The following is a 21,686-nucleotide window of genomic DNA, read 5'->3' on the forward strand; positions in this document are numbered from 1 at the left end:
CTTGTTCTGTTTTTGAAAGATTTCACATCTTTTCACAGAGAAGGGGTTCCTTCTATGCTTATCAAACAAATAAAGCTGGCATATACCTTAAAATAACTGTTCATGTTATATGTGGCCATCTAAAACTTGAATAGCAGTGTTTTTTTTTGAAGATCTGTGAAAATGCTGTTGCCTGTTGCAGGGCATCCCTGCTGTGAAGATTTCAACAGTCTCCAGCTGCCTACATGACATGGGACATACTCCATTACAGGTAATTTAGGTCCATAAATCTGAAGGGCTAAAAAAATTTAACTAAGCTTCAGATCTAAAACAGTACATATGGCGGTGCTTAATCTGCCGGAAAAACAATTTACATATTTCAATTTAACCCCCTTCCGTTCGACCTATGTATATAAATAGCTGTAAGGAAGCAGCTCCAATGATGGGCACAGATAGGTGGCACTGGATAGGCAGCACCAATGAGGAGCTAATGACAGGCATTAATGAGTGGCATGGAGGACACTGACAGGCATTACTGATGGGGCACTGATTGGCAATTTTATGGGCACTGATTGGCACTGTTGTGGGCACTGATTGCCACTTTTATGTGCACTGGCATGCCTTCTTTCTGGGGCACAGGCTGGCATGTGATGGGAACTTTGTGGCAGATGATGGGCAAATCTGATGGGGGCTGCACTGATAATCAATGTGCTGATTATCAGCGCAGACCCCCCCTCTGACAGGGAGGGCTGCCAATCCGCCATCTCCCTGTCAGCGTGAACTGAGGAAAGCTGTTTCCCGGCACTTCCTGGTTCACGCGATGATCAGCTGTGATTAGTCACAGCTGATCACATGGTAAGAAGCCTCTGTCAGAGGCTCCATACCACGATCGGAGTTGAGGTGTGTCAGACTGACACACAGCACGTGCGATTGCCACGCTGCGTGCCCCTCGCGGGCGTGCGCTGGCTTGTTATCCTGATCACGTCATATGATGTCCGATCAGAATAACTAAGCCACTTTGCCGCCGTCGTATTGCTATATGGCGAGAGGCAAGTGGTTAAGGACGCGGCGGGCGCCCGCTCCTTAACAACCAGTACACATTTCATAAATACCACATGCCTCAATCACTACTTAACTACCGCATGCATTTAAGTATTTTTTTCCCTTCTGTGCATTGAGTTTAATGCCTGCTAATGTGATATTTACCAAGCGTGTTCAGCATTTTGCAGTAAATACCACAGAATGTTATAGTGAATTAACAGTTTCAAGACCGCATGCAGGATTTAGGGAAAATGTATTTGGACACGTACATACTGCATGCGAGATGCTATTGTGAATGGAGCCCAATAGCCCTATTGGGGGTGGTTCAATGAGTTTCCAGAATAAAGGAGTGCAGGATCTGGATGCATCGATGAAGTGGATTAGGAGATATTTTTTCATATAGTTTTTTGAGAGAGGGGTGATATGGAGGAGGAAGGCAGGTAAGTTGTCTCCCATATTTATGTCAGTAAGTTTGAAGGTGATATGTTTTACAACACTTTCTATAGCAGTCATGGTATGCTATATGATCTAGAATAGATCTTGTAAGCCATTTCTTGGCTATTACTAGAAATCAAAGCATTGGGGGTGAAAAAGAGAATGTGTTATCTCACTGGATAATTATTCAGATTACCAAAATCATAAATTAATGTTGGTTCAAACCTCTGTAGCTGCAAGCATTGCAGTGAACCATGAACAATCTATAATTACACTATAGACAACAACATGCAATTGTTTTGAGTGAACTCCCATAACCTGACATGACTTGTCATCTAAACTGTGTATTTCTTATTTTGACAGCAGATTTTTTTTCATCACTGGCTAATGCTGTTCCCTTTTAGTCCATCTATAGCCCCTTGGAAGGGGAAGCAGAAATAGCTTAAAATAAAAGTAAATGAACTATGTTCCAAAAATGGTTTCTGTTTGCAGGTTATCTGTATTGAGAACCAGGATATTTCAGGGACATAAATTTCCAACAAAATCTCAAACCAAGGATAATTAGCACAGTGTTTCTCATTCTTTTTTCAGTCAAGGCACCCTTTAAAAATTATGAACAATCGTGAGGCACCCTTTAACCACTTGCCACCCAGGCCAATTCTGACATTTCTCTCCTACATGTAAAAATCATAATTTTTTTTTGCTAGAAAATATAGAACCCCCAAACATTATATATATGTTTTTTTTAGCAAAGACCCTAGAGAATACAATGGCGGTCATTGCAACTTTTTATCTCGCACGGTATTTGCGCAGCAATTTTTCCAACTTTTTTTTGAAAAAAAAAAAAACAGTTTTGTGCTTTAAAAAAAAAAAAAAAACGGTAAAGTTAGCTTGTGGAATGGCACCAAAGTTCGGTACTTAAAAATCCCCATAGGCGACGCTTAAATTTTGTTTACTGGTTACATGTTTTGAGTTACAGAGGAGTTCTAGGGCTAGAATTATTGCTCTTGTTCTAATGTTCATGGCGATACCTCATATGTGTGGTTTGACTTACGTATGCGTTCGCTTCTGCGTGCGAGCACACGGGGACAGGGGCGCTTTAAATTTTTTTTTTATTGTTAATTTTACTTTTTTTTTAGTAGGATGTCATATGAAGTATGGTGGGTGCAAAGTGGTTAAAAATTATGGTTAAAAATTATGGACAGTCACAAGGCACCCCATTCTAAAAAGGAAAAGCTATTATAATAGTTTTACATAATGCAGCAACATCCACAAGTCCAAGTAGGTCACCCAATGTTAGAGGTGATTTATTTTTCCAAAGCAAATACACTTTTGCAAACTGGTACTGACTAATGTCTCTCTTCTCCCTCAGTTTTTCTCCATCACTCAACTAATGTGACCCCAACGCTGATGGAGAGGTATAGGATAGTGTCAAACAAGGATGCTATGCAGGTAACTGACATCCTCTTAATCAACTGATGATGCCATTGGTCGTTAGGATGCCAGCAGCTAGAAGGTTGTAATGGTGCACAATGAAAACTTGTGACTTTGTGTAACTAAAAAGGCAGCCTTCATCCACACGCCAGCTTATATACAATTTTGGGGACATTTTTAGGCATTTTGCCAATACACCCCTGAAGAAACATCAAGGCACCCTGGTTAAAAAAGGCCTAATTAGCATACATGTTGTGATACATGTAGTGATTGTGTTATTATTGGAGCAATGATGGCTTAATGTGGATCTACCACTAAGATTCACTTTTCACATGAACTAGTAGGGCATATTAAAAAATCAAAAAAACAAACAAAATACCAGCTTCATCAGGTAAACTAGGTAGCCTAAATCAAATCGCTAACATGTGCATTATGAGTGTTTAGAGACTATACTCTTATAAAGAATAAAATTGGGCTATACAAGCTCTCAATTATATTCCCTTAGGATGAAGAACATTGAAAACTTAGGAAATGTGCACTAATATGTCCAATAAATACATCCAGTGCAATGTTCTTGGAAATCTCTTGCCCTTAGACTGTGAACTTTGCAAGAGCAATTGTTTTTTCCTCCATGCTTAGTGAATGTGGCAGGTATACTTTCCAGATGTGTGATTGGGAATCGCAGACCTGGTGCAACTATGTGCTTTTGAAGGACAGCGCTTCAGTCGATACTACCTGGGGGTGAAATGCATCGGAGATGCTTTTATGAATCGTTCCTCATGGACATCTGAGATTGTTATTATTATCAATTACTAGCAAGATATGAAACTGCAGCTTTTATAACAATCATGTTTTGTGTTAAGTATTGTGATTTTCATGTTTTTTTAAACATATTGTATAAATACAAAGTACATTTTAATAATTATGGTATGATACCTTATAAGTCCTATGTAGTTTTTCCTTTGTTAGGGATTTATTTCTTTAGTGTCTTTAAAATAGAGGGTGTGATAACAGTAAATCCCTATTAATAAACAGGTCTCCCTCCCTTTTTCCATGTTTTTTTGTGTTGATACTTGTTAGTCACACAGTTAATTCCTTGATTGCCCTCCTAAACACTCCTGTCACCCAGCCAGTGTCCTTAGTACAGTGTACAATATTATCACTTATCACTGTATTAGTGTCACTAGCGACATCAGCGTCTGTTGCCCACCACACTGTCACAGTCACACTATAACCGCCATTACTAGTATAGTGTCTGTACAGTATCTTGATCATGATCAGAATTATGCTAGTGTCCCCACAAATGTAGTGTTAGAAGGATTACTGTCAGCACTTGCAACATGTATCAAAATGCATTTTGGTCTACATTTATGAAGACATTTCGTTTGATTGGATATGTTTTATAGAAATGAGAAAACATTGTTTTTTTTTCAAAATGTTCTGTCTTTTTTTGTTTATATAAGGAAAAATATAAAACCCAGTGGTGATCAAATACCACCAAAAGAAAGCTCTATTTATATGAAAGAACTGATGTAAGTTTCATTTGCATACACTGTTGCATGACTGAGCAATTACCAGTTAAAATAGCACAGTGTTGAATAGCAAAAAATGCTGTGGTAAAACCTTCCGGAGGTCAAGTAGTTAAATTCACTAGATTCAAACAAGCAAAGTTAAACATTTTCCTCCTGCTAGTTTGTGGTCCTGTCCCAGTGTTCTTGATACTTCCCTACTGAACCAGAAGGCAAAGTGCAATGATGTCACCATGCACGTTTGCCACCTGCACAGTCGTCCCCAGTCTTCACTCTCAGAAGAGGTAATGGTGAGGAACACAAACTGCAGAGTTGTGTGGAAAAAAAGACCTTCAGAATGTATTTTTTTAAAGCTGGGAAATCGGTAGGAAGGGTTGAGAGGGGAAAAACATTTTCCTGAGATTTTTATGGGCTTAAAAAAGGAATATTAGGTACAGTGTTGATTTCAATTAAACACTTTTTACATTTCTTTCCTTGTGCAATTTACTGTCCCATTTCACTTGCCATTTGCTTAGATCATCATCAGTCATTTAATAGTTTGCAGGTGACTAGAGAAAGCCAGCCAGCTGGAATTCTCATCCTTGAAGGCCATAAATCAAAATTCACGTACATGGTTCTGAATGAAAATAATTGGCATACTTTTCCACAGTCTCCCAGTCCATTATTCAGCTATATTGTTATACTCCAGGTGTTAGCAAGTAATGCATCTCTTGAGCAATGTAAGATACTTTCTCCCCAGCAATACAAAGCTGACACTTCTATCACTGGTAGTGTTACAGATTATATAATGCAAAATGTGGAATTAGTTGGAATAAAATAAACAGAATAGCGTAAATGCTTCTCTTCCTATCAATACATGCACACTTTTCCTTTATTCCATGCCATACAACTGCTGGGTAAAAGGAGAATACCTGGTTCTTTCAGGTATAGAGGAAAATTCTCCCTTCCCTTCCTCTAATGCTGTGTACACATGGCCGGACTTTTTGACCGAACTGGTCCAACAGAATGAATCCGTTGGACAGTTCGATCGTGTGTGGGCTTCATTGGACCTTTTCTGTCGAAAAATCTGTAGGACTTTAGCAATAGAACATGTGTCAAATCTTTCCGATGGACTTGAGTCCGATCGAAAAATCCGTTCATCTGTATGCTAGTCCGATGGACAAATAAAGGATGCAAGGGAAGCTACTGGCTATGAACTTCCTTATTCTAGTCCGGTTGTATGTCATCACATTCAAAACAATCAGACTTTGGTGTGATCGTGTGTAGGCAAGTCCGTTTCATTGGAACTCCGTCAGAACTCCGTCGAAAAGTCCTTTGATGTTCAGTCCGAAGAAAAGTCCGGTCATGTGTACACGGCATAAGTGACAGCATTGCCTGGCTAGCCTGGCACTCTCACATGGGGTCGGGGAAAAAGTCCTCAACTCTTTGTAAGCTCTAATTAGTGACTCCTCAAAATGTACACAGGCCTTTCTTTCTATGCTTACAGCAGCTAAATGAAGCTGCGGAGCAGCGACAGAAAAGGGTGTATGTACTGTTTGGAAGGGATGTTGCTTTGTTCTGCATAGTGAAATCCCAAGTTTAATTTAACTTCCATATTCAGTAATGGAAAAGACTTAAAACCCATCTTTGGGCCAAAAACAAAAGTCATATAAGGTCCCTACTTCACCACAGCATCAAGCTAATCTGGCTTTTAGAAAAATGCCCCTAAACCCTGTAATTATATACCGTGAATCTGAATTCATGTGACCTTCTGCAGGTTGTCTTTTCCTGGGGTGTGGACCAGACTGGTGATTTTTTGTTTTTTTCTGTTTCCACTGTTCTACAAGCCAGTTTTGTTATCAACCTCGTTATATCAAGATGTTGGTTGGGACCCTCTCTGTACATAGACAATGGACAATTTCAACAGTCAATTCCTACTTCACCAGTAAGAGGTGTGGGCATTGCAAAAAAAAAAAGGAAGAATTGGACCCAGCCTGCAAGGACTCTATTTTTCATAAGTATGTGGGGTCTTTAGTTTATACTTTTTTGTAGGTTTGATTAGCAAGAGGCTATGACACTCTTTATGAATTCCGGGAACTGTGTTTTACTTATAAAACAGCCTGAATTTAACTTACATTTTCTTTTCCTTACCTTAGTTGGGCTTAACTTTGATGGTTTATACTTCCCCATTTGGTAGATTACACCCACAACTGTGACCAAAGTCATTAGCTAGAGGCTGGTAAAGTCATGGTGGTGGTGTTTCTATGCATAGAGATGAGCTTTAATAGCATTATTCTTATTAGTAACTTTTCACACAATGAGGATAGGTGAGCAGGGCATTTGCACCAGGTCCATTCCAAGATATTTACTTGTGTAAAAAAAGTTTAATATTGTACAGAACAATATATGTAAAGTTGTGCCATTTGTTGCACGGACAAGAGACAGATTTCTAATGCATATCTATGACACTCTTTATGAATTCCAGGGACTGTGTTTTAATTGAAAAACAGCCTGAAATTAACAACATTTTTTCCTTACCATAGTCATACTTTACTTTGATTGCTTAAACACCCCTCCTTGGTAGAGTTCCGTCAAAACTGTGACAAAAAACTATTAGCTAGAGTCTGTTGAAGGGGTGTTGGTGGGGTTTCTACAGTATGCTTGAAGATGAGCTTTAATAGCATTACTTCTTATTAGTAACTGATCATACAATGAGGAGTCTTTCATCCGACCAGGATTGCTGTTACAGAACTCCATAGGAACCCTGAGATATCCCTCACAGGCCGGAACACTCTCCCTATCTCCTCCTAACTCTCCCTCACAAGCAGGCTTCTGTCCCTGTCTATACACACACGTGAACTCCCTTCAACATGGCTGGGCTTTCCTATATAAGCTAAGAGACAATGATAGAGGCAGATAGCTCTGAACAATTGTACACATAAACATATCAAATCGGCTGGAAAGTGAGTATTCACACTTGCTAACCCACTACCTATTACAGACAACTAGGCTGCCCTGCACTACAGCTGCCTACACACTTGCTTGAGGAAGCAAGTTTAATATTTTACAAGACAATATAAATAAATAAAACCAATTTTTAAAATCTTCTGAGACAGTATATAGCCAATTAAGGGTCTTAAGCTAAATTGATAAAAATGTCCAAGTTAACTTTTTATCACTTCATCTTAAAAGGGAGCAAAGCAAATTCATATTATCTTAGATCACACCTGGGATGATCCAGTAAAGCATTTTCAACATTTTTCTGGTGTTCTGGCTGTATAAGAACATCTTGCGCCAAATTCATGAAAGCTCTGTGACAATTTTCTTGTAATTTCCAATAAATGTGATAAATTCAGGTAGTTCTTATGTACGACACTTTTAAATTTTGGGACTATGGCTGCGACAATTTCAAAAAACAATTATTATCCTATCAGGAAAAAAGAAAAATGGAGGTAAATGTACTTCCATGTTTAAGTAAGTTTTGTTTCATGTGTAAAGTTGTGCCATTTATTGCACGGACAGGAGACAGATTTCTAAGGAGTATCTATGACTCTCTTTATGAATTACAGGCACTCAGGGCTGGACTGGGACAAAAATGTGGCCCTGGACTTCATCCAGACCGGCCCAGGACACAACACATCAGGGTACGATACATCAGGGCACAGCACATCAGGGTACAGAGCCCAGCACATCAGGGCACAAGGCACATCAGGGTACAACGCATCAGGGTACAATACACCAGGTCACATCAGGGTACAGAGCTCAGCACATCAGCGTACAGGGCACAACACATCAGGGTACAGAACCCAGCACATCAGGGTACAGGGCACAACACATCAGGGCACACAAGGGCACAGTACATCAGGGTACAGGACATCATGGCACAGAATATTGGGACACATCAGGGCACGGGGCACATCAGGGCACAAGGCACATCAGGGCATAGGACATCGGGGCACAGCACATCAGAGCATGGGGCACATTAGGGCACAAGGCACATCAGGTTACAGGGCACATCGGGGCACAGCACATCAGGGCATGGGGCACATCAGGGCATAGGACATTGGGGCACAGCACATCAGGGCATGGGGCACATCAGGGCACAAGGCACATCAGGTCACGGGGCACATCAGGGCATAGGACATCGGGGCACAGCACATCAGGGCATGGGGCACATCAGGGCACAGGGCACATCAGGGCATAAGATATCGGGGTACATCAGGGCACAGGGCACATCAGGGCACAGGGTACATCAGGGCATGGGGCACATCAGGCCACGTGGCACATCAGGGCATGGGGCACATCGGGGCACATGGCACATAGCACATCAAGGCATGGGGCACATCAGGGCACATCGGGGCACATCAGGGCTCGAGGCACATAAGGGAACATTATGGCACATCAGGGCACATGGCACATTATGGGGAACATCTGGCACATTATGGGGCACATAGCAAATCAGGGCACATAGTACATCAGGGCACAGTGCACATCAGGGCATGGGGCACATCAGGCCACATGGCACATCAGGGCACAGAGCACATCAGGGCACAGTGCACATAGCACATCAGGGCACGGGGCACATCAGGGCACATTATGGCACATGGCACATCAGGGCACATTATGGGGCACATTGGAGCAAATAGCACATCAGGGCACATTGCACATCAGAGTACATGGCACATCAGGGCACATGGCACATTATGGGGCACATAGCATGGCACATAGCACATCAGGGCACATAGCACATCAGGGCATGGGGCACATCAGGGCACAGGGCACATGGCACATTATGGGGCACATAGCACATCAGGACACATAGCACATCAGGGCACGGGGCAAATTAGGGCACAGGGCATGGGGCACATAGCACATCAGGGCACATGATGGGGCACATTATAGGACACATCAGGGGGCACATGATGGGGCACATTATAGGACACATCAGGGGAAACATGATGGGGCACATTATAGGACACATCAGGGGGCACATGATGGGGCACATTATAGGACACATCAGGGGGCACATGATGGGGCACATTATAGGACACATCAGGGGCACATGATGGGGCACATCATGGGATCTTACTGCCAGTATGCAGAGTAGGCAGCGCGGGAAGCGTCTGTCTGTAGTAAGTTCTCTCTCATGTCACGCAGCGCTACTGGCTCCCCGGCAGCCCCTCCTCTCTTCTCGTCTATCCCAGATGATGTCACAAGCCAATGGGGATACACGAGAAGAGAGGAGGGGCCGCCGGGGAGCGAGCAGCGCTGCGTGACATGAGAGAGAACTTACTTGGCTAAATCTTGATCTATCTGTCAGGTGCCAGCTGTTGGAGGTTGACGGGTAGATTGCCGTGCACCGCAGATGCGGGTGAAACGGGCCCACACTGAGCCATCGGCCCACCGGGAATCTCCCAGTAGTCCAGATGGCCAGTACATCCCTGCAGGCACTGTGTTTTAATTGAAAAACAGCCTGAAGTTCACTTAAGTGCCAATTGATGGAAATGCTTCTGCCATAACAATAGTTATTTTTTTCCTTACCTTTATAACACTTTACATTCATGGCTTATACCTCTATACTACCTCTTTGATAAATTACCACAAAAACTATTGTAGCACCCACCTGTTTAGGTGAGTGCTATAATAGAGAGTTAGGTGTAGAAATAGGCCAAAATTGCCAGTGCTTCACCCTGTGGTGTAAAACTGGTGGGTTTGATTGGCATGGGAGGTTTACTAGAGTAGAGGAGGGTGTGACCCCCTTGCACTTTGCTTGAGCAGTTTCCTCTATTTTTCCATGTTTTGATCTGGAGGATGGGAGGAATACAAGTTAGAGTGACAGGTAGTTTCTGGAAGACCCCTCTGGATCATTAATTTGTTTGGGCGGAGGGGGACTTCTATAAAGGGCTTGGTCACATGCTTCCTGGGGTCTTGGTACATGGGAGTTGAGAGATCCAGGAGGAAGGATGTAGTTCGGGTACAGCTTTGCTGCTCTCCCCTGCGGGGGAGGGGGAAGCATGCTATGGAGGAGAGATGCAGGTGGAGAAGAGACTGCAGGAGATTCTTTATGGGACAGTCGCTATACTGATACACAAGGACTGGGAGAGGATCTTCTATGTGCGACATGGATGATTACTCGGCAACACATGTGAGTATAACCCAGGGGAACAGTACTTAGAGACTTTATACTGATTAGTGTGTGGGTTCAGGAGAACAGGGCTGGGCCTTAGAGAACGAATACCCTGGAGGAATCCAAGAGTCATCTCCTGAACTTTATTCAGAGTATCGTTCATGGAGTTAGAATCAGGACTGTACAGTCGGGAAGTGGTGGTTAACAGGAGGAAGGAAAGATGCATTACCTCATGAGAATTCATGCCAGATAGAAGCTTTACTAACGCAGGTTTAGTTTATTCTGGATTCAAGTTGTATTTCTCATCACTCTAAAAACACTGGAAGTTATTCAGAGTGACTCTCCGGTGCAATGCAGCATTACATTATGAGAATTCATGCCAGATAGAAGCTTTACTAACGAGGGTTTCATTTATTCTGGATTCAAAGTTGTATTTCTCATCACCCAAAACACTGGAAGTTATTCAGAGAGACTTTCCGGTGCAGTGCAGCATTTAACATGGAACCACAATAAAGATGTACATAGTTCAACTGTTTAATGACTGTCTGCGTGTCATATCTTTGGAGGGGAAAGGGGGTAATGGAACAAACTTCAGGGAAGAACGAACTTTTAGCCGCTCTTATGGGAGTAGGGCGCTTCACTATGATCAAAGTAAAGTGAAATTTTGTGAATGTCTGACAAAGATAAATGGATTTTAAAACATGATAAATACGACCCTTTGGATGTATAATAAAAAGTGACCTGTCTGGATTGCAGCCCTAGAAGTTTGTAGTTAGGTCAATGGGTCAGTCATTGACCTCTAAATAGACAGCACACTAAACTCAATGGATATACCTGTAGGCAATTCTGATAAGATTATTCCTCACTCAAATTACTGGAAGTGAGTGACCTTAGATAATTGTGTCTTCACCAAACCCAGTCATTTACAGATACTTATAGGCTTCCCTTCAATTAGCCTTACACATTTTTACATTTTAAATTAATACCTACCTTTATTTTCTAATTCTCACAGCACTTTCACATCCCTGTGGCTCACTAAATTTTATTTCGCCAGTGACCCATTCCTTTTTACCGGTACAAGTACTCAAGGGAAAAAAGACAGATAACGGCTTTGAAAAATGCAGGTCAAGATGTGTCCAGGCTAGTTGGAAAATTGTCTAACAAAAAGGTATAGAGTGGTCAGTTGTTAAATGGCTTTGTAATTAAAGCATTTGGCATTGCCCTGCCCAGTCATGTCACAGCATACAACACACTATACAGTATGCTATGCTGAAAGTTTACACTTCTTAAAAAAACAATTATTTCACCTTTAAAACTTTCCTTTTTCATATGGAATTAACAGTAGAACATACACAATTCTCACATTGAAACAGAATACCCACAAGTTACTATAGCCTTCTATCTTTCCAAAAGAAACATGTGTTCATTAACATTTCTACTAGCAGCTGCTGAAAAATAACCTGACCAAGCTTTACAGAATGTGTCAAAGCTTTGGCAACACCTATAACAAGGAAAATTATATTCTGCTACCAAGATGGAAATGAAAATCCCATTATATAATAATGACATACAATATGTTCATGAAATCTACTGCCCCCATGTTGAAATACAGTTGACAAATCTCTACATGAAACTATTTTTTTGCTCCTGTTCAATCTTGTAAAATATTTATTTCTCATGTTTTTAGTTTAGAATTCTTTATTTCTAATAGAACTATTATGATCACTTTTGAATGTTGTATTTACCACGTTGTTTAAACTACTGGAAATGGAGGTTTAAGGGCTCATTCATACTTGCAGTAGAATTGGTGGGTCATTTTTCAGAGGGTGGTTGATGGGTGGCTGAGAGATGGTATGTTGACTCCTAACCACCTGTTTTAACTCTGAAAAGCCAACACCTTGTGCCACAACCACATGCACTACATGCAGTTGCTGCACTGGCCCATTCACTTGGGTCGTGTTTGGTGGTGGTACTGCTCCCCGAAAGTGACATGTGTACCATGCCAGTCCAGCTACTATTGTAGTGCCGAATACGATGGGGTATAGTTTTTGATGCAGCATTTGTACTTCGCTGCAAGGCAATGAATCATGTGCAAAGTTTAGTAAGCTCTTGCAACTGGTCAGGCATCAGGTATTATTGTACTGACTACAATAAACTGATTCAAAATGAAACGTGATTAGTTGAATTTTTAAATAAGAAGAGAAGTGTCAGCTGGAGCAAAATCATTTCATTACATAACAAGCATCTCCATTTATAGCGCTTTGCAATAAGAATTCAGTAAAATTGGCAAATTACACTGCAGAGTACTGCAAAGGTATTGTCTATTGTGCTGGAACTTTTTTTGCAAGTCAAAATATTTTTTTTTTTTATTATTATTAAATTATCATAGTGTGATCCAGAGGATATATCTTGGAGTCCTAAGTCTTAGTCATTTTTTTTTGTAAAGTATTACTCAGTATGTCACAAGGGTAAAATATACATTGGCTGCAGAAAACTTGTTTTTCTCCATTTTTGTGCAGTGCCTCAACTGCATCCGGGCAGCAATAAAGTTTTTCCAATCCCTAAATTTTGTTGACACATTTCATAGCATGTTGTGCCAGGAGTCTGGGCAAGCTTCCTGGAGGGCGCTGAGTGACTTCAAGACAGTGTGTATGTAGTGGCTTCTGAATGCTAACCTGCTGTGGATACTGGGTTCACTTGTGCAAAAGGTCTTATAGATTGTGGTCTTCTGGCCCACTGAACCACCTGGATTGTTGAAGGGGCACTGAGAAGAGTGTGTGTGTGTGTGTGTAGATACTGTAGGTAACCGCAGATAAGTAAGATGTGGTGGAGAATGCTGGGAGAGTGTATTGCAGGGAAGAATGCTAGGAGTTGATGTGAAACATCATGAAGAATAAATTGTCTTCCAGCATCATAAATGCACCACGCAGGGTTGGATCCTGGGGGGCGAGATATAAGGGGCATGAGGGGAAGTTGGCCCAGGTATAGTGTGTCTATGGATAAGTGGGGGCATTGAGAGGGGATCTGCACTCTCCACAATCCTCATGTCTTTCCTGGTGCCAGAATGTCATTCTTCCACCCCCCATGTTATGTCCTGCTCATGCTGCCGGCTAATGCCTAGTACACATGGGTTGAATGTCGGGCGACATCGGCCGGTTCAATAAAAATGGGCAACTTTCAGCCCATGTGTATAGCAGCTGGTCCGACAGAAGCTGGCTGTGTGGCCAGCTTCTGTCGGACAAGCATGCAGGCTTATGTCGGACATGCATGCTGGAAAGCCAGCAGCCAACTGGCTATCAATCAAAGCTCTCAGCTAATGGCTGAGAGCGCTGACCAAAATGTTCTGGCGAGGGCCGCCCCCCTGTCAGAACACAAAAGCTCAGCAGGGGAGATCGCTGTACTAACATTGGATTGTTAGTACAGTGGCTCTGATCTGAGCTGTCAGTTTTTTTTAGTTCAACCCACCTGATAGTGTGTACTAGGCTTAAGTGAGAGTGGTTGAGCAGGGAATACGTGAAATACTTTGGCAGTGTCACCACAGCCAAAATAATTCACTGCTGAAGCTGAAGTTTAGTGGCTCCATGTGATGTTATTGCCTCGCAGGTGGCCAGAGCCCCTGCAACTGTTTTTAATGATGTTTGTACAGTACTGATTGTGTTTGTTTAGACATGTTACTGGTGGTATCAGTACAGTATTCATATCTGTGTCGATGGGTTTCTGTCACTACAGTGCTGTTTGTGTCTCTGCTGCTCCTCCTCCCCAAACTCGCCCATCCATGTCTTTATGGACCGTGCTTTGTGCATCCTTCCAAAAAAATGGATGAGTGAGTCTGTGGTGGAGAAACTTGACTGGCCTGCACAGGGTCCTGACGTCAACCCAATAGAGCACCTTTGGAATAAATTAGAGCGAAGACTGTGAGACAGGTCTTCTTGTCCACATCAGTGCCTGACCTCACCAATGCGCTTCTGGAAGAATGGACAAACATTCCCATAGACACACTCCTAAACCTTGTGGACAGTCTTCCCAGAAGAGTTGAAGCTATTATAGCTGTAAAGGGTGAGCCAACTCAATATTGAACCCTATGGACTAAGATTGGGCTGCCATTAAAGCTCACGTGCATGTAAAGGCAGGCATCCCAATAGGTTTGGTAATATAATATATAAATATATATATATATATATATATATATATATATATATATATATATATATATATATCAACAAGTGAAAGTGGAGGCATTCACCGGTCTTGAAGCAGGAAAATGTGTGTTTTTTCATATTCATAGTCTTAATCTTTCTCCTAATATTCAGGCTGGAATAGTTATGCTTTTATGCTTTTAACTCTAGTCTTAAAGCTCATGTTTTCTATTTATTAAGCATATGATGGGTACTATTTTACATAATAGTTATATTATGTAGTTATAGTATGTCAAATATTTATATTATTTATTACATATTGGTAGAAACCTAAATTTTTGCCATACAGTCCAACAAAAGCATCAGGAAGAGGTTGGCTAACCTGTAGTCACATTCAAAAAGTAAAACTGGCTTAAAAAGGGGCCACACTGAAATGAAGTTAAATACAAGCACTGCTTTTATTTTTTAAAGCTACGTTTCATCTTGTTTTTGTCTTATGAAACAAGTAGCAGTAATGCTGCGTACACATGGGCGGACTTTTCAACCGAACTTGTCCGCCGGAACGAATCCGTTGGACAATCCGACCATGTGTTGGCTTCATCAGACTTCCGGCGGACCTTTGTGGTCGAAAATCAGACGGACTTTAGATTTGAAACACGTTTCAAATCTTTCCGATGGATTCGAGTCCGGTCGAAAAATCAGTTCATCTGTATGCTAGTCCGACGGACGAAAACCGAGCTAGGGCAGCTATTGGCTACTGGCTATGAACTTCCTTATTTTAGTCCGGTCGTACGTCATCACGTACTAATCCGTCGGACTTTGGTGTGATCGTGTGTAGCCAAGTCCGTTTGTTCGAAGGTCTGTCGGAAGCCGTCGGAAAGACCGTCGGACCTTTGATGCCGAAAAGTCTGCCCGTGTGTACACGGCATAAGTTGTGGACACTGCTCTTCCTCATCACACTTTACATAATCCCACATACCTCTTGTTTATCTAAAATACCTATACAGCAGTGAACAAAAACAAAAACTTGTAATTTAAACATTGAAACATAGAATAAGTTCTAATGCTAATAATGCCCATACTAAATCAATTGATTTCATTTACATGGGAAAAATCAGCTGTGAGACTACATTTTCATACAGGTATTGACGCTTGAATTCAAGCATCCCATCGATGCTGACGTGTACTTGTGATATATACAAGATTGGTGTCACAGATTTCTCGCTCCCTATGTGCATAGTAAGATTTTTAACACTTTTAATATTTTTTTAATAAAGCAGTGCAATGAAAAATGGTGTAATGAAACTCTAAATTACCATTCCGATTGGAGTTGTGAATGTGCCGAACAGTAGCCGAGAGATCTTCATATTACTCTAACCTTCCAAGCATAAAACACTTCTTGAAAAGAGTTTAAGTATAGTTTGACACAGCACTAATACTGTTAATTTGAGTAAATTTGCTAGAAGTTGGTTCTGCTTCTAAACTGATGGAATTGTCATTAAAACATTTAAAAGAAATGAATGAATTCAGCTTCAATTTGTATAGTGCAACTGATTAGTACTGAAAGCTAATGCAGATATTGCCAATAAAAGTCTCAAACACTGAGGACTTGTACCTGGAAATCAGAAACTCATGGTAGCTAATAAGCCCATAGCCTGGGGAATACAAATCATGAATGGCAAAGTGGCTCTCTAGTTGTCATGCAATTACTGCCGGTGGCCATAGCCGCTAGCAGTAATCATTGCGTTCTGCCAGCTGGGAAAGCTTCCCACGCCTATGGGCTGCCTAAAGCCAGGTACACACTAGCCAAATGTCGGGAGACAACGACCGGTTAAAAAAAAGGCCATTGTTCAGCCCATGTGTATATCGGTTTGTTTGGCCAGCTCCTGTTGGACATGCATGCTGGAAAACCAGCATCCGACCGACTCCCGATCAGTGCTCTCAGCCAATGGCAAAGAGCACTGATCGGAGTGTTCTGGCAGGGGGTCATCCTCCTGTCAGAACACAACAGCTCAGCGGGGGAGATTGCTGAACTAACCTCGCATGGCTAGTACACCGGCTCCGAACAGAGCTGACAGATTTTTTTCATTCAACCCAAGGGGGTTTTTCGTGTTCTGCCCTCTACCCAGCCTGGGCAGCCTGAGATTAGTTAGTTAGGTGAAAGCTGTGGTTTTCATGAGACTGTAATGCTTTAAAAATTTCAGCAAATTATTTTAACTGTTTCAAGCCTGGTCTGAAATTATACAAAGGGATGCATGAAGGTACATGGTGTATCTAGAAGAACAGGGCCTGAAAAGCACAAATAGGGTTGGATATAACAGCGAGATTTTTATTGCTGTTTGTGTTCCTGTAGCAGATTTGCTCTTATTACTTGTCTGGTAAAACCGTTGTCAGCAGTACAGAAATCTCTAAGAGAGCCCCAGAGAGCATAAAAACCAGAGTTTCTCCTTCTTCCCCACTTCATCCAAAGCTTGGTTTTAAAAGAAAGCAATCACAGGACTGCAAACTGAATGAAAACATAAAAGGCTTTAAAAGACACTGGAGAAGCTACAACTCAATATAATTTTTCATTCCTCAGGCAAACACTTACCAACATCTGTGATAAATGACTTCCCATTATCTGGCCACTGTATATACTGGTTTGTGAAATAATTGCTGCCATATCCAAGAATAAAACCCTCCAACTTGATGCTTTGGTTTGGACGATGGAATTTCATAGTTAGCGTGTCTCTTGTGATGTTGATGTGCACCTTCATGTTTGGTTTCTTTACTGCAGAAAAATAAGAGACAGGTTTATAAGACTCTGCTGGACAGGAGCTAAATAATACATGTTAAGAAAATATATTGTATCTGCATGGCCTACACAGTAAGGCCTGGTTCACACCTATGCAGGTTGCAGTTTGCATACACCAGGTGCATCTTGCTTTTTTCAATACACATTAAAGTCTATGGAACCAAAAACCAGAAAATACATAGATGTGAACGTGACTTTAAGGAAACCATGTGAAATGGACTGTAGTGGTTTCTGCAAAACTGAAAACGCACAAAAAAATGCATAGGTGTGAACCAGGCCTGAATAATATTAGATTAAAAGTGTATTCTCATGCCGCGTACACAAGAGCGGAATTTCCGTCAGAAAAATCTTGGATGGTTTTTCCGCCAGAATTCCGCTCAAGCTTGGCTTGCATACACACAGTCACACAAAAGTTCGCTGAACTTTCAACCGTTAAGAACGCAGTGACGTACAACACTACGACGAGCCAAGAAAATGAAGTTCAATGCTTCCGAACATGCGTTGAATTGTTTCCGAGCATGCATAGGAATTTCGCCAGTCGGAATTGGTACAGACGATCGGAATTTCCGATCGGAACTTTTTCCAAACGAAGAATTGAGAACATGCCCTCAATCTTTTGCTGGCTAGAATTCCGCCAGCAAAAGTCCGATTAAGCATACACAAGGTCGCATTTTCCGACCAAAAGCTCTCATCTGTCTTTTGCTGGCCGAATTTCCGATCGTGTGTACGGGGCATCAGGGTGCATTCACATCTGTGAATGCATCCTGCCTCCGATTAGATGTGAGAACCCTAGCAGGGGTTCCTGCGATTAGCTGCAAGATGTAGCCTTATTGAAGGCTAATCGTGGCCACTCGCCTGTAATCCCTAATGCAGCGATCCCATGCATGCCATTGGCTCTGGGCACTGGCACCTATGCATTTTTGTGCGTTTTCAATTTTGCAGAAACAGACTACAGTCCATTTAAAACTGTTTCCTATGGATGTAGTTCACATCTTTGCATTTTATGGAAAGGGCCAGGGATTTTTTTTGGTTTTGGGTTCCATAGACTTTAATGGATCAAAAATGTGTATTGAGAAACATAAAATGCACCTGGAATATCCAAACTGGAACCTGCATAGGTGTGAATCAGGCCTAACTGTGAGTAATTTTGTCATACAGGAACTCTTTTTACTTATTTCATGTTAATGCAGCCAGGACAGGTTTTTCCAAACACACTCACTGCACTCCACTTCCTAAATTCTTGCTGGCTGGCTAAATTAGCCATTCTCTTATATCCAGCCACATCTATGCTCCTCCTTGTTATTTCTCCTTCACTGCTACCATCTTCTTTTGATCTTTTTGTATTCTTTAGTGGCCGGGCAAAGATGATGCAAGTTCCATGCACATGCACAAGATTTACTTAGTCCTGTCACTTACTCTAGCATCTGTAAACTGCATGCTTAGTGTACAATTAGTGAACAATTGAAAGAATCAAGGAAAAAGATGTTAGGGAAACATTTATTTTCTCAAGATGGTAAGAGTTTCCATAATTATATCACCCACTCACACATCACAGTGTGGAGAATTGTTCATTTTAGAAGTAAAACATCTGAAGAACAGACATTTCTTTGACACATCTAATTTCTTGGCCTTATTGTCTTTCAAAGGCTTCAATTGAATGCTAACTGCTGACTGGCTGTTATTCACAATTGTAGTATTAGAACATTAAAGCAAACTACAATCTAATTGTACAATCTCTGTTCAACCTCCTTTTGGTGTAATATGGGGACAAACCTAGGCATTCTATTTAATCAGTTTCAAATCAGGCATGTACTACATAGTAGATAGTAGATTAAAAGGAGATTGCACAATAAGATTGTATTATTTGGGGTTAGCCTAAGGCAAGCCATAGTTAAAAACGTTTTTTTTTTCCTGCAACCATGGGTTGCAGGAAGGAAAATTACTTGATTCCCGGCAGGCAGAGCACATTGATTACTGCTAGCGGCTATAGCCATCAGCAGTAATTGCATACAAAAAATCTGATAGGCTGGTTGTACTGAAGTTGATATATGGGTCGATTTCAGTAGCACCAGCCTGCCCATACATGGCTCAAATCTCAGCTTGTCCCTGCTGAACCGGCAGAGATTTAATTCATTTATGGCGGGCTTAAGGCTAGCCATACGTGAATAGGTTCTTCTTGTTGAGCCCGTCAGCCAAACAAGACAAATCAAATGTATTCTACTATACAGTACTCTCCGCTGTCATGTTCAAGCAACCTATGGTTCCTTCCATATACATCCCCTTGCCGGGTCACCTACAGCCACTGACCACCCAAGCCTTGCTTGACCCAACTTGGCGCATGCCCTTTTGGGTCCATTCTATCTGGTAAGCCTTCTCATTGTCGGTGGTGGTGTGTCTGTCTTCACTTGAGATGTCATTTACCCGCTGATGTACCCTTGGTCTGGAGTCACTTAGCTTCTGAGGACTTTATATCACTGTACACTTGGTTTGAAGTCACATAGCTTCTGAGGACCTTATATTATTTGGATTCACCACACATTGATGGTTTCCCTTCCGTATTTCATAATTGGAAACCGTTGGTTCACCTCCATATTGTGGACATTGGACATTTTATACTTCTTAGAGCTACACTTATTTTGGTTTTCTTTTGTTTAGCACATATCTTGTTGGCTGTTAGCTGCTGTTTATTCTTCAGGGCGGCGCAAAATTATATTGTATATTTTCCTACTATACAGTACTAACAGCATGGGTGGAGGAATCTCCTCTGCTGACTATTGCATTTATGGAGAGGCAACACCCCATCTCGATCCACATATGGGCAGACAAAGCAAGCTAAAAAAATCACTAGTAAACTAGTTTGAAATTTTAGCAAATTCAACATTCTGCATTAGAGCCAATTCACACCTGTGACAGCCCTTGCTGCACCTCTGAAAAATGATCTCTGGTACATTGCCTTTTGGAGGGCGGTAGAGTAGCAGCTGCCAGCCATTCAGGAGGCAATAATGCTTCTTAAGTGTCATTTATGTTGTCAGCAAATGGGCTTTCTATATTTAAATACCGTGCCACAACCAAGTGTTTGGCTTGCAGTTGTCGCATGGCCTTTTTCACTTGCATAGATCGCATTTGGTGGCAGTACTGCCTGCTAAATGTGGCAGTGGGTATAATTTTTGCTATGTCGTGTGCACGATCCTGAGCAGCTGTATGTTTCTTTTTAGGGCTCGTTCACATGAGATGCTTTTCAGCGGGTCCCACGCAGGTCTGTGTTTTTCCCAGCACAGGGATGCACAAGTGTTTTGTGCATCCCTGTGCTGATGTCCTATTCATTTCTATTGGGAGAAGCGACTGCATAGACAAAGCTGTTGATGCGGGTGAGTGAGGGGGCTGCACTTACCCTCATGTCATATTGGCTGTGTCTGTGCAGCTGCGTGTCCTAATAGAAATAAATAGGATGGCGCCACAGGGATGCTCACAACACCTGTGCAATTCCGTGCCGAAAAAACACGGGCCCGCGTGGGGCCAGCAGTAAAGCGCCTCATGTGAACGAGCCCTTAGGTCGGCAGTTGGCGGGGTGGGTAAGGCTGCAGCTCAACTGCTTGTTTTTACCCACGCCCGTGTGAACAAACTGAATTAAGTAAATGTAGATGTTTTAAAAGCCTAAGGGGATATTTGGAAAGCAATGAGATTACATTTAGAGCATATAGCAACAAGTAAACATGACTACAGATTTCACCCACCAGGGGGTATTTGCCAATTATGCGGTGTAATAAAAGCAGGGCTTTTTTCTCAGAAAACAGGTGCAGGAACTCAACCACGAGCCACTCCCCCCACACACACACCCTCCAAACTGCATCAAATAGTGGGTGTGGTCGAATTCCGTTAACAGTGGGAGTATCTTAAAGGGGCATCAAATACCAGGAGTGCAATGTGCAGAGTTGGGGGTGTAACTCTGAGTGCAGAGTTCAAGGTTGCGCTGCATACAGAGTGCAGAGCTCATGGGTGCACTACACACAGAGTGAAGGATTCAGCCTTTATCCACAGCTGCTAACCTCTGCATTCCCCATTTCACTTTCACCCCTCTTCAGCTCTGACCTCTGCATGCAACCCCCTCTACTGCCCCCATATTCTCCCCCCTTCCTTAAAAAGCTTTACCATCTTCCACCTTACTTTTGTTGCTGTATTAAGTTGAAGCACTGAGTCGGCTCTAGTACCTCACCACATGCTGTAGGTGGCTC

At 42.0% G+C, this 21,686-nt stretch overlaps 1 protein-coding gene across 50 annotated transcripts in view; it reads right to left on the reverse strand.

The window, feature by feature from the left end:
- The window catches only part of ABI3BP (ABI family member 3 binding protein), a 496,221-nt gene that overhangs the window by 355,392 nt on the left and 119,143 nt on the right, over nucleotides 1-21,686 (reverse strand). For all 50 annotated transcript variants that reach the window (XM_073614901.1, XM_073614909.1, XM_073614887.1 and 47 more), the window contains exon 2: nucleotides 17,251-17,430. In XM_073614901.1, coding sequence (XP_073471002.1) covers nucleotides 17,251-17,430 — 180 coding nt within the window. The remainder of the gene's footprint in view (nucleotides 1-17,250; nucleotides 17,431-21,686) is intronic.

The sequence above is a fragment of the Aquarana catesbeiana genome, linkage group LG02 (genome assembly GCF_042186555.1).
Source record: "Aquarana catesbeiana isolate 2022-GZ linkage group LG02, ASM4218655v1, whole genome shotgun sequence".
In the NCBI taxonomy this organism is placed as follows: Eukaryota; Metazoa; Chordata; class Amphibia; order Anura; family Ranidae; genus Aquarana; species Aquarana catesbeiana.